The following is a 16,849-nucleotide window of genomic DNA, read 5'->3' as shown; positions in this document are numbered from 1 at the left end:
GTTATTCAGCTGCCAGACAGCTTGTTGATGGGCACTCGCTATATGATATGAACAAACTCAATAATAGGTCTGGAGTAGGGAATCCAATTTCAGACACTTCCCAATCCAGGAATTAGGGATTGATGATTATTATTATACTTTTTTTTATTTTTATTTTTTAAATCCGTGGTTCCATTTTTGTAATAATACCGTGCTTTTGCTTTTATTGGCCCAATAATTAGCGGTGTACATGCGTAGGCTAATGCAATTACTCGACAAAGAAGTTCTTCAACGAACTAGTCAAAAAACACACAAAGATAACACAGTCGCGTATGCTCCAGCACAGTGATTTCACTGTCTAACAGCTGCCTGCGAAACTCAATAATACTGTTATTTAAAAACATACATTTTGACAAAACACACTAAACTGATTAAACCAAACTACAAACAATGAACATTTAAACTCCAGAAAGCAAACACACCTAGTAAATACTACACATTTTTAAAAGAAGCAACATCATACAATGATTATTTTTTTTCTTCTTTTTAGCCTGCAGAGTGCAGACCACCGCATTGCTATTTATGTAATTTAGCCATGTGTGCGCTCAACGCTCACTCACTGTCAGCAACCGGTTGGGTTTTGATAGTTAATGTAGCCCAACAGAAAGGAAACATACAGCTGTACAGTTGTGGTTTTATTTGAAAGGAGATTCAACATTGTTAGTTCGATTGCTAAGTCGCAAAGTACTATATTGTGGTAAACAATATATAAATAAATAAATAAATAAAAATCTGTTGTCCGTCATTACAGGATTTTTCTCGCGTACCCTGAGGCGCTCTCGAGTACCCCCAGGGGTACGCATACCCCAGTTTGAAAACCTCAAGTCAATACCATACTGAAGCTGCTTGAAATGTGTGTAAATCCTTGAAAATTAGATAACACTTAGCAGTCCTTCATATGTAAACAAACTGTAAAACAAATCAGTTACCAAATACCATGTACATAGACAGCTAACTACAGGAATGTAGTAAACTGGCACAAGAGTAGTAGATTTGAATGTTGGGACACTGCTGCAACTTTAACTGTTAGATATTCTCCTAACTATGAAACATGTATACATACAAGGAGAGAATGAATCAGAGCTGTAAATCTCCTTCCCGACCTGTGAAGGCACTGCGCTCAAAGACAGGGCCGCTCCTGACCGGAAGTTCTGACATCCGAGCAAGCTGCTGTACTACTGGGTGTGTTCCTTGTGGTCAGAACTGCAGTGTGCTTCGATTGGGCAGATTTAAGTGCAGTGCTGATTGTGGGGAAGGGCCTGGCAGTATTTAGGGGAGCAGATTTGGGAAGCTCGCTCTCGAGTGTTTGGAGCTGCATCATATTGCCTTTGTTGTTTCGCTACCTGTTTTCTGTCTTACCTTTTTGCAGACTGTGAGGACTGAAAGGGATGGCCAGTGCAGAGCTACCCTCTCTGCATAAAAACTGATTGGCCACAGACCCCTGCGCCATGCTGCATGACTGCATGTAAAATAAGTAATAATAGAATAAACAACTAAAATAAATTGGTTCATGGTATGTGTAGCATGAATGCAAACAACACACAGATTAAAATAAGGCAGGAAGTGGGTGGGATGGGGGTACCTGTTTTTCGGAGGGGGAAGTCATCTTTGGGATCATACATCCCCAAGAGCGGGTGATTGAAAGTGGCAGACATCCCAGTCTGGGGTGGGGAGCTCTGATCCAAAGAACTGTGCTGGGTTTTCCTGAAAGGAAAGCCAAGTCAGAGAAATACATTAGGGCAATTCACAATCAAAATACAGTATGCAAACCATGTGGTGAAGGCTTTGTGTTATGACAGCACTTGGGACATTCAAAAAAGTACGCTATAAAATAACTAGATAATTATAACAAGGCAAATTAACCTAGGTTAACTTCAGTGCACCTGTTTTTGTTATTTCTTTTGCGGTTCTGAGGGGAAAAAAGAAAGCAAAACAAGGTATCCATGGATTGCTCACACTATCAGTCTGCTGTTAAAACAGAAAAGGTTTCATTGACCCCTCCCAGGTTTTATAATTTTGGGGCTGTAAAACCAAGCTTCTATTATGTTGCTGTCATAATCCCTAAGCCAGACAAGACAAGGCCTTAGAATATAATTCATTCTGATTTATTTTAAGCATGTTTAATAATAAGAAAAGGAAAACATGCACAAGGAAACCATGCATTCTGAATCATTTAGAATCCTTTTACTTTACAGCAAAGTTTGAAAAAAAAATGAACCTAACTGTGTGTCTTTAAGGCGGAACTTGGCTATTTGGTCCTCCTGCATACGGTAGGATTTAAAACCTGACAGACATGTTTGCAGGTACAGTGCTGAGCGCTCCAAGGTAAACCACAGCGCTCTCATTAAAGATCACTTCCTCTAGCCAGAAAACATCTAGGCCCAGATCAAGTTTAATAAAATGTAAAACCAGATATCCAATTCCCCACAGCTGGCTACTGTCTCACCTCGTGCCAGACCACAGTTGCTAAATTGGTTGTTAAGTGTGGTTAATACTGATTTAATAAATGTTCATGTATTGAAGGCATGCTATTTTCAAGTACAGTATATACACGGAAGGACTGCATGAACCTATATTCAAATAATTAATATAGATAAGGTTGGTAAGGGCTTATAGGGTGTAGTTATTTCATTGACATATTTTTTGTTTCCTCTTTAAAAAAAAAAAAAACAACTAAAAAACAAAACAAAAAAAAAACCCTTCAGACACTTACATGCCAGTCAGTCACATAAAGCTATAGCAAACGACTGTAATGGAATGGCTTTTTGCCAGATAAATATAATCACTTGAAGCCCCCCCCCAAAAAAAAATTTGTCATAGTTTTCTCCATTATCTGAAAGAATGTCAAGTTTAAAAGTGGGCTCGTCATATAGCATATCTGTTTTTTCAAAAACTACTTTATAAAACAGAAATCCAATTTTGACCCAGACCTTAAGATACAGGGGTTCAGAATTTGGTCTAATCTTACGTGTCACTATTTATGTGAATCCATTAATATGCGTGTTAAGATTCATTTATATTACTGGTGGATGATGTAAACCATGCACTTCATTATCACCACTGGCTCTAGTGAGTAGTCATAGCTGCATTCCCTGACTATTGTTTTAAAGCTGTTTCAATCTCTGGGATTAGTTCATGCAAGTAGTTTTGTACATTCAATTTGAACAACACTGTATTTGCATACATTTATATCTGCTTAATTACCTGTTTATGTCACATCATTACATGGAAATGTCCTGGCAAGAATATCACTTTCATTATACTGTATTAGTAAATTTATCAACTGATTTCCACCCCACTTAGTCATCCTTTGCCATTTTACCTCAGCAGTGTCTTGTGAGTCAAAGTATGTTACTAAAAACATGTCAGTCATTAGAGTGAGTAGCTGAATGGTTATTGACAGGAAAGAAGCAGGTGAAGGGGGGGGGGGGGCCGACAAAGTCACCACCCTGTAGGTGAAATGACCCAGGAAGTACAGGACAGTCTGACAGCATGGCCTGCAAAAATGACCTCTTCAACCAGACATGTTAATTATTAACGCTACTGCAATCAATTGAATACCTAGTTCTATATTTCAATCCCCACAGCTAAAAGGGCATGTTGGCTGTGTCAGCATTTCCTCTGTGTTTAAATGCTGTATTAACTTGAAGCTTTGTAATATAAATGCTTGCTTCTTTTGAAACATGAAACACGCATGTGTAAAGATGCCGACAGGCTGTGACAGTAGGATAATGTCTTAAATTGAAAAATGCTTCTAGTCAAAACATTTATCTTTGAATTTATTAAGACTTGACATGCACTGGCAGTATAGATTTTAAACAGATAGTTCATTCTGTATTGTCTGTGCTGCAATAGTCTAGCACTAAGGCAATAACACAACACTAACAAATAGAATTTTCCAGGTAAACTCCACCCTTTACAAAGCCAGAGCTGGATATTTGCCAGAAATCCATTTATACTTTAGGCAGCAGTCAGCTTCTGAGATCCAATTGCTGTTTTTACAGTGCTTTGCATATCATATTAAGTTACTTGTAATGCATTCGCCCACTGCCTTCTCATGTTAACAAACCTGTGCTTTGTTTACACACACACACACTGCAAAACAGACACTGAAAACATAAAGACACAAATCAAATGTAAAATGAGTGCTGTGGCTAAACTGCCAGTACCCAACACCCTGTGTATTAAAAAAGAGGTTCTAGAATGACATGGTTAAACAACCACTTGCGTGTTTTGCAGCCTTTCTCCTTTGGAACAACAGCATTGGAAACGTCTGCAAATGACGAATACATGACTAATACATTGGGTGGACAGATGGCATCCCTGACGTGAAATATACAAAAGGTGCATCCCCCTGTTGCAGGTCAGTTTCAGTGACAATGTGAATGGCAGCAGTTGACAGGTGCATCCAAGATAGAGATAATCATTTAGTGTTAAATTAGTGTCAACTGGTTTGACAGACCTTAGGTGTTTTCACACAGAGGAGTTATGACGGTTCAGAACCGCCACTGAAGTGGCTCATAGGTCTGTATGAATTGTCTATACTGCCACAGGTGGTTCATAGACGGTACTGAAGAGCCTTGGCTCCTGTGTGAAATGATATGCCGGCACTGAAGCGCATAGTGGGCGTGGACTGAAGTCAACATCCCACGTGACTGTAGCGTGTTGGGTATTTTTGTCATTGGTGTTACACACTTTTTCTTTTTTTTTTCAAATACAATGGCTGATCAAGAACAAGATGAAGTAATCGGAGACGGGAAGAAGTGAAGAAATTGTTAACTTTACAATAGTGGCAGCTACTAAACACACGCAGCACTTTGAACTGTGCAGCAGAATCTGGGGCACAAACCCTGCGCAAATCAGTTAATGTGATTGGGGGACTCAGGAATGCATAGGAAACTCAAAGACAGGCTGTTAAAAAAACATATATAAAAAACAATGCATCTGCAATTTTTTGTAGCTGTTGACAGTATGTGCAGTACGTAGAGCTTTTTTTTTTTTTTGATGGTACACTGCAGTTGGTATCAGATGGTTGAATGAAAACAATATCAATAATGCATCCCCACTTAAATATTTTTATTTGAAATTTTCCACACACACACACACATATATATATATATATATATATATATATATATAGAGAGAGAGAGAGAGAGAGAGAGAGAGAGAGAGAGATAGACAGATAGATAGATAGATAGATAGATAGATTTATATATTAATAGAGAGGACAAAGCGAGCACAGGGAACTTTACAGTACAGTTCTCCAGCGGCATTCATTAAAAGATAACACATTTTTATATATAACATTCCCTTTTTTTTTTGGTAAGTGGCTTGCCCACATTATTCTGCATACTTATTTATTTGTTAGTTTTTTTTTTTCCCGTTGCCATAAAAATTATTTGTTGACTGACAGGTTTGAAAGTTGTACTCACAGGATCCCTTTGCCTGTGTGTGAAAGGGTTATGACGGTATTCTACCAGCATAAATTCGTGCTGTGTGAATGGGTATTTTAAATAATTTTTTAATTCTCTGAGACGGCTCAGTAGCTGCATTTGTGTGTGAAAGTGGTACTTGATTATCACTAGTCATGGACTTCCTTACATGAATTAATATTGGGTAGTCCAAGTGCTAGTCTAGCCCTGTGAAACCAGCCACTAAATGATTTCTAGGTGTTAAAGGTTTACCCATTGTCAAAGACACTATGGCAGAGGTCAGATGTACAGTTTTTACAGAAGGATGTCTGCAGTGTAAGCTTATTTAGTCAGTGGTTATTCAAAGTATTTTCTATATGCGCCTTGCATTGACTTAGAAAGTTTTATACTCCTTGCTGTTGTAATTATCTGAGAGTTAGTAACTGAAACTGAGAACTGTTTTCACCTGGTGTATTCCAGAATTTTCAAAATGAAAATACGTGTTGTAACCTGTGTTTCTTTCACCCCTGCACAACTGAGACATGTGTAGCTAGAAGAGCAAAGCAGCAGATTATTAAAACTATTTTGTCAGACAGTTTGACATTTCTCAGTAAAGAGATTTAAAAAAACATATTCTTAAAATGTTAAGATTTGTGTTACCGGTACCACTGAAATACATGTCTGTGAATTAATGTACAGTGAAACGTACAGGTTGTTCCAACACATACCTGATGAGACACTGAGCATTACATTTTACCTCCGCCATTCATTCACCTGAAGTGCCACTTATTATAAAGGGCTGTTCACATTTTATTGGAAAAGGATGGGAAGAATGAAGCTTTACTCATTAAAAACCTCTTCAGAAACCACACTGTATTTCTGCCATTTATCATTAGATGAGCAGAACAATAAAAAGATCACAGCACAATAAAACAAAAAAAAAAGATTTTATAAGCGTAGAAATTAACGCATACAATCTGAATTATTTTCTGTTCCATCATTTGGTTCTTATTGCAATTGCAATACAATTTACTTTGTGATATTTTATGTGCTGGCTTGCATTGAGGTGTTCTTTTGTTCTAGTTGCCTGCCACTGTTAATGTAACCCAGGCGACCAGCCAAAGTGTCTTTATAGATGTAAGAGCTAGCACTGTCTTGTAAACAGGCACTGCACTAAGAGGTTACTGGTTATACACAGCTGTGCATAAGATTGCTCTTACTTCTCTAAAGATCTGGCCTAGATTCATGGCAGACAACTAGAAAAGAAAAGCAGCTCCTGAATTAAGGTCAATGCACCTCAATGAAAAAATGCTCTGTAACTGCATTAAGAACCATTAAGATTACTGCAAATATCATAAAAAGGTAAGGGGGCAACAAAAAAGACAAAGCAAGTGATCAGCAGACTCCATCGTTGATTAGCTTCATAGTTTCCACTATTAAAGCAGACCTTGTTTACACCATTCTGGGATAGTTTTGTCTGTAGGAACCACCCTGGTACCACTACATTTCTGTAAGCCAAAAAGGTATACTTTCGCTACTACTAACCCTTTAAAAACAAAGGGAATAATGTGACGCTCACTGTGCAATATTACAGGGCAAGTCAAGGTTCCTTTTGGTTTTTACTTACCCATACCAGAAGCGAGGGTCATTCGGCATGCAGTGGTTCAGGTTTCTCTGAGCTAAAGCTTTCTTCTTATTCAACACAAACTCTTGGAGTTTCATCTTCACCTCTGTGCTGGCTACTGCACCTGTTCACCACAAGAATATGTTGATTATGTCCAGGGAAAGGGAACAGTTCACAGAACACAGCATCACACTGTACCTTCCCTCTTTGAGAGGAACAAAACAATATTGTAATATTTTTTAAACCAGCAAGAAGTAACTGATGCCATGCTTCTATGTGCTTGAAAGTCTCTTTAGGGCATTGCTGTCTTTAAAATATATAAGAAAAGCCCCAAAGCTTATTTAAAGAAGGTAGAATAATTCACAAGCAAGCATCTCAATTTCTTACATATTTAAATTATACTCATAAGCACAGATACAGATTTGCTGAAATGTCCAAGTCTTTTATTTACCGTATTACTTCAATTTGGCGCCGCCCTCGATTTAAAGATGCCCTCGTATTAAAGACGCTCTCATATTGACGCCGCAGTATATCAGCTTTATAATAGAGGACGCCCTCGAATAAACGCGCTATCAATAAAGAAACATTAAGGTATTTTTCTCTCGCCCTACTAAAAAAATAAATAAAAAAACACACAGTAAACAAATAGACGCGCAACACTGACTATGTACATGTAACGCCCACAAAGAGACGGGAGCCTCAATCTAGCATGTAAATTACAAACTAATGAACACACACATATCAAGTATATTTTATTTTATGGTAATGCAGTTCTGAAAGAAAATGCAAGATAAAACTACGTACAGAACAGCAGTCCTTCTGAAGTTCTTGTAGGTGGTTTTGTTTTATTTTTAGTTCAATTGTAATCCCCGTACCCAATCCTGTACAAATAAAAACAAATGTGCTTACTATCTATGAGAAGATTTAGTTTCAGTTTCTCTTGCAGAGAAATTACAAACATCAAGTTACAGTTAGAAAAAAAATAACCGAGTAGGATATATTGTAGTTTTTACAGAAATCAAACTGATATTCTGAAGTAATTTTTGGTGCAGAAAAACATCTACGTCAGACTCTTGGATTTAACTGCCACACCAGCATTGTCCCGCCCCTTAACAGCCAATACACACTCCTGATTCGCTGGTACAGTACTCCCCTGACCTTCCAACTCCCACCTAATAGGCTCTCGGTAACTGTCACCGATAAATGTACTGTAATCAAAGTAGGTTAGCCACACGCTGCTACATACAGGTAGGCTATCGTATTACAGAAAATAAGCAACGGTGATACTTCTAAAATGTAATAAAACATGTAATAAAATATTGCAGTGTTTGAAAATTGTAGTATTATTAATAAAGGTCACCCTTGTATAAAGGCCACCCTCTTAAGCGCTGCAGTAATTTTGATCAATTTAAAATAAACGCTGCGGCACCAAATTGAAGTAATACAGTATTTTTTTATTTATTTTTTTTAACTACCATGTCACATCCGCAGACAGAGTGCTTGCTTAAACTGAGACACATGCATAAACAAGCTTGTACATGTTAAGTGAATTCAACTTCAGCTCTACTTAAGACTAGATCAGTTGGTACAGTGGTAATTTCTGCATTAGGAATCTTGGTTCTTCCTTCAACATACTTGGTGGTTTGCTTATTCAATTTCGAATGAAAAATTGGGGTAGTGTTATATAACATATTTCCCAATTGATCAAACTAACAAACTACCGTCTGTAAAACTATCCACTATTCCTTACTGTAGCAATTAAATCAAGTAACAAATCTGGTTTGATTAAGACAAACTCTGAAGGGGACTGAGTTAATTTGGCACATTCACAGCTCACAAATGGACTAAGCTGCATTCATTTTGTAATAAACTGCCCTCACACGGTGTTAATGGGCCCTTACTCTCTTGGCCGCGCTCCTTGTTCTTGAGAAGTTGCAGTTTCTGTTCTCTCTGGTGCTTCTCCATCTCTTGCTCCTGACGGTGCTTCTCCAGCTTGCGTTGGTGCTCCATCAGCTCCTGTTGGTGCTTCAAAGCCAGCATCTCCTGCTGATGCTTGGAAAACAGAACAGAAACAGTGTTACTGTTTCAATCCCATACGTAGAGCACAGTTAATAAGGGTGTGCAGATACTCACATGTTTAGTAATTATCTTTAAGAAGTTTTAAGTTGTTAGGTATTCATTAAATGGAATAAAATGTGATAATTACTCAACACAAAACAAGGTGCCCTTGCTTACATGATTATTGAGTACCCCTCAATAACAAGCCCACAGTGTAATTTAATATTGAACCTGTTGTTCTCCTATCTTATCTGCCATTACTTGTGTTAACTTTCTTTTATCCTGTTGGTATAAAATCATTTTGATTTCAATTTGCTCGTTTGCTTGGAAATGCATCATCTCCACAAAATTGACACAAAATACATATCCCAGTATGCACAGCGGTAGCTTAAGGTAGGTCTGAGGACATTTGGTACTTTGTAAAGGCGGGAGGAAGGCAGCTTTTCTTGTTGTGAAATTAACACATTTATTAATAGGGTTGTTTGGTTAATATCTTCCGACAAAAAACAAAACAAAACACATCTTACAGGGACAGTACTACGAAAAATGCATTTGCATACCCCTAATATTAAATGATGGTATAAACAAAGGCCTAACTGGGCTAAATTCTCAAAGCTATTTACTCTAAATCACCAATTGCAATTCTAAAACAAATAAGAAACAAAATATGACTACTAAAAGACTCTAATTTGATGTCTGAGTCTGAGAAAAAGAAATGTGCTAATAAAGACTTGGAGAAAATGGACTTTGAGAATCTAGACTACTGTTTCAATTATTCAGATGATTTAGATTAAAAATGCAATAAAATAAACATGTTAGTACCAACAAATTAATTAAATCATGTGGAATCTGATACATCTGTTTTATTTGACAAACCCACAATTTTTTCCAAATTTAGTTGAAACAATTAGTATTCATTATTAATCAAATATTGTTAAATAGCAGTGTGCGTGTGTGTGTGACGTTATTACACAATGGCTTTGTCAATAGGGTGAAACAAAGGAAGCCAGGCTAAACCACATTACAGGTATTCCTTTGCAGAAGAAGACACTTTGCATATTTATGCTGTGCTGTTTTGACAGGCATAATATTTATAGATAGAAAAAGAACACTAGTGAAAAGCACAAAGACCAGTTTAGACTTGTAACTTGCGACACTGAAAACGTAAGCAACTGAATTAAGCTTACCCTCCAAACATAATTGCAGCTCAGATTTCACTGTGCTTATCGCAAAGCTAAGTACATATTACGAAAGTTGCTACTGGTGCCATTTTAATTGCTTTTTGTGTTATACTGTACTTACTATTGTAGTTTGTTTGCCATCATTCTGTGTGGGTCTGGGTTCTGTTGTTCCATTACTGAGTTGTACATTTTATTTTTCTCCAAAGCTGCCTTCACCTGGCACTGAGCTGTTCCGAATTTGTCTGGAGAATCCTACACGCTGGGACTGAACAGCCGTCCTCATTCGATTCAAACCATGTGACAATGTGACCTTTCAACTCCCACCTACTACCTCAGTCCACACAACTGTAGTCCACGGCAGCTGAAAGGCTACAATGTCTCATGCATTGTATAGACGGTTCTCCACACAACCCTAAAGCAGCTAGAAACCAATTTAGAGAACAGTGATAAATCACTGTCATCACAGTCATCCACAAAAAAAAAAATCATACAGAAAAAAGGCAATGAATAAAACCCCCTACTTTAATAGTGTCTTTCTTTTGTCTATCACATTGAGTTACACCAGACCACAGCAGGTTCCACCCAGACTGTAGATACGCACTGCCAGAAGCACTAGTCATAGCTGCCTCGCCCTACCTTATCAAGTAGCAGTATGAGCTTGTGGAAAGAGCACTGATGTTGATTAACTACAGGTTGAGATAAATGCCAGTTTGTGCCTTCTTTGGATAAAGAAACATATCTGTTTAACTCAAGCCTTGGACATCCCTCTGTAATCCGTATTAGGACTGCTGAAGTAACAGGATCGCTTACACTGATACAGAGGACACTGTGTACATTCTAACCCTTCTTGTGTTCATCTCACAGTATCACGCAAACAGGCGAAATAACCACATTAACTCATTTTGAGAGATAGAAAAAGACTAATAAAAAAAATCTTTAAGACTCTCACATGGTCTCTCATCAACCTTATTTTCCATGCATTGTAGACTAACAAAAATTAAACAAGCTGACCACCTTTTTTTTCAAATGATGTTATGCTACCCCTCCCAATTTTATCATGCTTTGATAAGCAGTTCTCTATTTAAAAACGTTGCTAATCCTGACAATGTAGTGTCTGCTATAATTTAGCATTTTTAATTTACAGTAAAACCTCGGCTATCTGAACAGCTCCATAGGTATCCTCTCTTGTATGCAGTGCTTTTGCCTTGTTGTCGAAGATATCTAGCACTGGATTTTACAGAACAGTAATTCACTGTATGATAGGCATTTAAAGTATTATATTTTTAAGAAGTTTCTTGATTTATATAAACAATTTCCCAGTTGTCATTTGATTATACCAAACATTTGATTATGTAAACACACCCTGGTCCCAAATATTTTGGATACTAGAGGTTTTTGTGTCTCGTTTATGGTTGTTTTACCTAATATAGTGTTAACCTGAAATAGTTTTTTTGACAGTACAAACTGTATGGACCCAAAATATGGTGCCTTGGGAAAATAACACTCTAGTCAGACCTCTGTCTCAGCTTGTCAACAGCAAGATACACTGTTTAACTCAGATGTCATTGTGCTAGAGGTGAATGAGAACAATACTGTAGGTGTGGTCCAGAGGGATTAGGCACAAGACATGCTGGAGGGAATTGGCTGTCACCTGGACATTAGTCTATGGGTCCTTGTGGCACCATACAAAGAAATACGGTGAGGAAACCATGGAAGAGCAATCCCTAAACTCAACCCATTAGGGCAGGAAACACTACAGCCTAATACAGCTGAATGGAAATTGGATACAACCAATACAGAGTCACATATCCTGTAAGAATCATATTTTATCTATTAAAAATAAATAAATCAATAAAAGAAAATAATAATAAAAAAACAATAATAATAATCTTTATTTTTTATAGTGCAATTCATTCAGCACATCTCAAAGTGCTTTACAGTTTAAAACAATACACAGTGATATTAAAAATGAACAGAAAGCAGGTTACACATTAAAACAAGGACACACAAGTTTAGCCCAGAAACAGTGGACACACAGCACCAGTGCTGTACAACAGATAAACAGCCAGCCCTACACAGACTCAAATGCCATTTTTTTTTTTAAATGTGTTTTTAATTGCTTTTTAAAAATATCAACAGTATTTGAATCTTATTTTTTGTGGGAGAGCATTCCAGAGCTTGGGTGCATAGCAACTGAAGGCTCTCTCTCCCATAGACCGAAGCCTAGATTGTGGCACTGTTAAGAGCCCAGCATATGCAGATCTCAGGTTTCGCACAGGAGAATATACAGTTAACAAATCAGAGATATAGCTTGGAGCCAAACCATTCAAGGCCTTATATGTTAACAGTAGTAATTTAAACTCAATCCTGAACTTAACAGGAAGCTAATGCAGAGATGCCAGGACAGGTATAATATGTTCAAATGATTTAGACCTTGTTAGGACTCAAGCAGCCGAGTTCTGAACATATTGTAGCCTATTAATAACACGTTTAGCGGCACTAGCAAACAATCCATTACAATAGTCGAGTCGGAAGGAGACTAAGGCATGCACGGTTCTCTCTGCATCAGGGAGAGAGAGAATACGTCTTAAGTGGGCTATGTTACACTGATGGAAAAAGACACCTTTGTAACATTTCGAGCATGAGCTTCGGAAGTTAGGCGAGGCTCAAAAATAACACAAAGATTTCTCATTTTGGAACTCGCTCTAATTTCAAGCTCATCAATAGCCAAACTGAAGTTCTCCACATTACTCAACTGACGCAGGGAACCCAGCAGCATAACCTGTCTTATTGCAATTTAACTGCAGAAAATTTTCTTGCATCCATAATTTGATTTCCATCAAGAAGTGTGAGAGTACAGAAACAGCTATGGAGGTATTAGGGTTAGTCTGAAGATAAATCTGAGTGTCATTTGCATAAGAATGAAAACTAACCCCATGGCGACGGATTATCTGGCCAAGTGGCAGCAGATATATATTAAATAATATAATTAAATAATATATTAAATAACAGAGGCCATAGAATAGAGCCCTGTGGGACACCTGTGGAAACCGGGCTGGAATAGGACGAGTATGCCTCCCATCGAGACAGATTGCTTCCTCTCTGGCACATAAGACTTAAACCAGCACAGTGCAGTACCAGAGATACCAACAGAGGTCTCTAGGCGCCTAATAGAATATCATGGTTGACTTCGTCAAATGCGGCACTAAGGTCAAGCAGTACCAAGATAGATGAGGCTCCAGAATCTGCAGCAATGAACAGATCATTTACCACCTCTAAAAGAGCTGTTTCTGTACTGTGCTGTGATCTAAATCCAGACTGAAGGGGGTCATACAGATTATGTTGCAATAGGTGATTTGATAATTGGTTGGCCAATGTACGTTCCAGAATTTCTGCCAAAAACAGCAGATTAGATATAGACCTATAATTACATAATATCTCTGGGTCTAAGGTAGCCTTTTTTTAGCAATGGTGTGACTGATGCACATTTAAATGAAGACGGAACTGTGCCAGTGCACAGAGACACATTGACGACCTTATGACAACTGAACTAACGGCTGGTAAAATTAGCAACAATAATACATGTTGTAATAGGATCCAGAGAGCTGGTTGTAGGATTCATTTTAGACATGATTTTCGTCAGGCATGATGGCGTAACCTCAGCGAAGTCTGAGAAAAGAGGCCTCAAATTCTGTTACAGGTGACAACACACCAGGCATGTAAGAAGATACAAGCTCTTGTCTAATGTTGTCTATTTTAGTTTGGAAAAATTCCAGGAATTACTTATTACATTGCTCTGTAGAGCCAGAAGGAATGGACTGACAGTTTGGCTGCAACATTTGATTTATAGTTGAAAAAAGACACCTAGGTTTATCAGAGCCATCCCTGATAAGGCTGGAAAAAAGGATGATCGCGCCGAATTTAAAGCAGCCTTATAACTGTTTATGCTGCCTCTAAACCTGCAAGTGAACAGTTAAGCCAGTACCCCTCCATCTGCGTTCAAGTTTGCATTCTGCTGTTTTCATGGAACGTAACTGATCATTATACCAGGGGGAGCAGCGAGTATATGAGACCATGCGTGTTTTCTCTGGTGCTAAACTGTCAAGAATGTTATGCATGGTAGTACTGTAAGAGTTTACGATGTCTTCCAATACGTCAGGCTGTTCAGTAAGCAGGGGTGTAATTAAAACAGCCTCAGTAAAGGCAGTTTGAGTGATTGACTTAATGTTACGATACTTGACTGTACGCTTAGGTTTAATCAAAAGTATTGGTAGCTCAAGTTCAAATAGTATAGCCATATGGTCAGAAATAGCCAAATCAACAGCCTGCAGATTATCAACTAGCAGGCCAGTGATAATGACCATATCCAAAATATGACCCTGATTATGTGTTGGGACATTTACATGCTGAGTTAACCCAAAAAAATCCAAAAGAGACAATAACTCAACAATACAGTCTCGTTTGTCCTTAGAACATAAATGTCTTTGTTCATGTAACATAGTACTGAATGTATTTATTTGATTTACTTCAATACAAATACAAAACACCCAAGGCGGGGCTAAACAGAATTAAAAACTAGTGTTGGCAAGTAAAATGGTTTGCATACATTTGTTTTGGGCTCTTTTATATGTTTTTAGAGCTAAATAAGGTTGTGTTCAGCAGGAAGGGGATTATAATGTTATTATAGGAGACTGTGTGGTCCAGTGATTAAAGAAACAAGCCTGTAACCAGCCGGTCCCCGGTTCAAATCCCAGCTCAGCCAATGACTCACTGTGTGATCCTGAGCCACTTAACCTCCCTGTGCTCCTTCTTTGGGGTGAGCAGTTGTAAGTGATTCTGCAGCTGATGCACAGTTCACACACTCTAGTCTTGTACCTTACGAAGCGCTTTGTGATGTTGGTCCACTATGACAGATGTTATAGAAAAATAAAAATTATAATGAAGTACTGCTCAGTGGCTCCTGGGAGTGTATTTGAAAGAAGCCTGTGGATTGTGAACCTGGGGGAATATTATCATCTGAGTGGGTGCCTTCGGAAGAACTAAAATAGCAGTGAATTTTATTTTGAGTCACTGCAGTGTATTTGTAAATAGGACAATGACAAAACACTGACAAGAAAACGGTTTCATTTGTGCTTTCTTCCTCTGTTGGGATATCCTTCTCTTTCACCGTTGCCCTTCCTGAAGTCTTAGTTTACACTAGGGATGTAATAGGTCAAACGGTTCAAGTGATAAATAAATTCATACCCTGTTTACATAACAGTTAATGTATAATACAAATTGATCAAATGTATTAGTAATTTTGTGTTTTAAAAGTAAATACCCAACAAAACATGTGCTCTTTATGCACTGCCTCTAAACTCTGCAACTCCACTGCCTGTAACTTTTTTTTTATTTAGCAACATATGACGTCTGGTTAGGCATGATTATTGAAACCTCATCTATCAAACTAGTCTCAAGCTGACGATTTCCAGTGTTCACACACAGAGCACAGCAGCTGGCATCAAAATAGAAAAGGGAGGACTGTAAAGATGGAGCGATCAAAACAAAGTTAGTGCTTCGTTTTGACTAAGTGCTGTAGCTGTACCTGAGCCAACTGAGCCAGCAGCTAAAAGACCATGTGGAACAGACAAGAATAGTGTCATGTCAGTGCTTTTAGGTGAAGACTATCTTCTAAAACTGGACGATAACACAGTTGAAAATGAAGTGGAACGTTATTTCAGGGAGCCTTGCCCCGCATTGTATTGCAATCTACTGGAGTGGTGGAATGCACACTGCTTTCCAGCACTGGAAAAAATGGCAAAAAGGTATCTGTGCATAGCAGGATCCTCTGTGCCATCAGAACATATTTTCCACTAACTGTAAATCGGTTGCATACAACACTGACACCAGACCATGTCAACATGTTAATTTTTCTGAATAAAAACCACTTATACAGGCTCCCTCGCTATAAGACTCTTGATTATAACGCGCCTCGGATATAGCTCCTACAGAATGTCCCCCAATTCCCTATACTAGTGATTCATGCAATATTTCTACAATAAATAAAGTACTAGTGTTGTTCAAACTGTAAACAACTTCTCAGTCTAATTTCTGTTTCTGTCTCTCCCTTTTGATACAGTATCTGAACTAAAGAAAAGCTGCGCTGGCTCTTTATAACATAGACATCTTATTCAGCATTCGTTTTATAACTAAATAAATATTATTGGCCTATGACATGGCTATCTTTCCTAATATATTTACTTTTTTGTTGCAAGAGGAGCTGAAGCTTTCTCCGGGAGACAAGACGCTTAAGCTTCGCTTCAGTCCCGCTCCGGCAGCCGAACCTGGGGTGAGCCCATTCCCTCTTCCCCTCACCCAGCCCGCTCTCCTTCTCATACTTGGTTTGCTTGTCTGTCGCTTCGAACTGAATTCCTGTCCGACATTTTGCCAGGCTATTTATAGTTTAAAAATTGCTAATTAAAATGATCTAAGAGTTGGAATGTTACCTTTAGCTTTGATTACATGGTGCTTTATGCATGGTTAATTCACGGAAGGTT

General features: G+C 38.1%; 1 protein-coding gene across 8 annotated transcripts in view; it reads right to left on the bottom strand.

The window, feature by feature from the left end:
- The window catches only part of LOC121322676 (histone deacetylase 4-like), a 243,626-nt gene that overhangs the window by 68,205 nt on the left and 158,572 nt on the right, over positions 1-16,849 (bottom strand). For 6 of the 8 annotated variants that reach the window (XM_041262877.1, XM_041262871.1, XM_041262870.1 and 3 more), the window contains 3 exons: positions 8,955-9,126; positions 7,078-7,198; positions 1,622-1,743 (listed from right to left, as the gene is read on the bottom strand). In XM_041262877.1, the coding sequence (XP_041118811.1) occupies positions 1,622-1,743; positions 7,078-7,198; positions 8,955-9,126 (415 nt within the window). The remainder of the gene's footprint in view (positions 1-1,621; positions 1,744-7,077; positions 7,199-8,954; positions 9,127-16,849) is intronic. The other 2 variants (XM_041262874.1, XM_041262873.1) reach the window with 1 other exon arrangement.

This window comes from Polyodon spathula, chromosome 11, assembly GCF_017654505.1.
Source record: "Polyodon spathula isolate WHYD16114869_AA chromosome 11, ASM1765450v1, whole genome shotgun sequence".
Taxonomy (NCBI): domain Eukaryota; kingdom Metazoa; phylum Chordata; class Actinopteri; order Acipenseriformes; family Polyodontidae; genus Polyodon; species Polyodon spathula.
The sequence above is the reverse complement of the archived record's forward strand: the minus strand, read 5'-3'. Positions and strand labels throughout refer to the sequence as shown.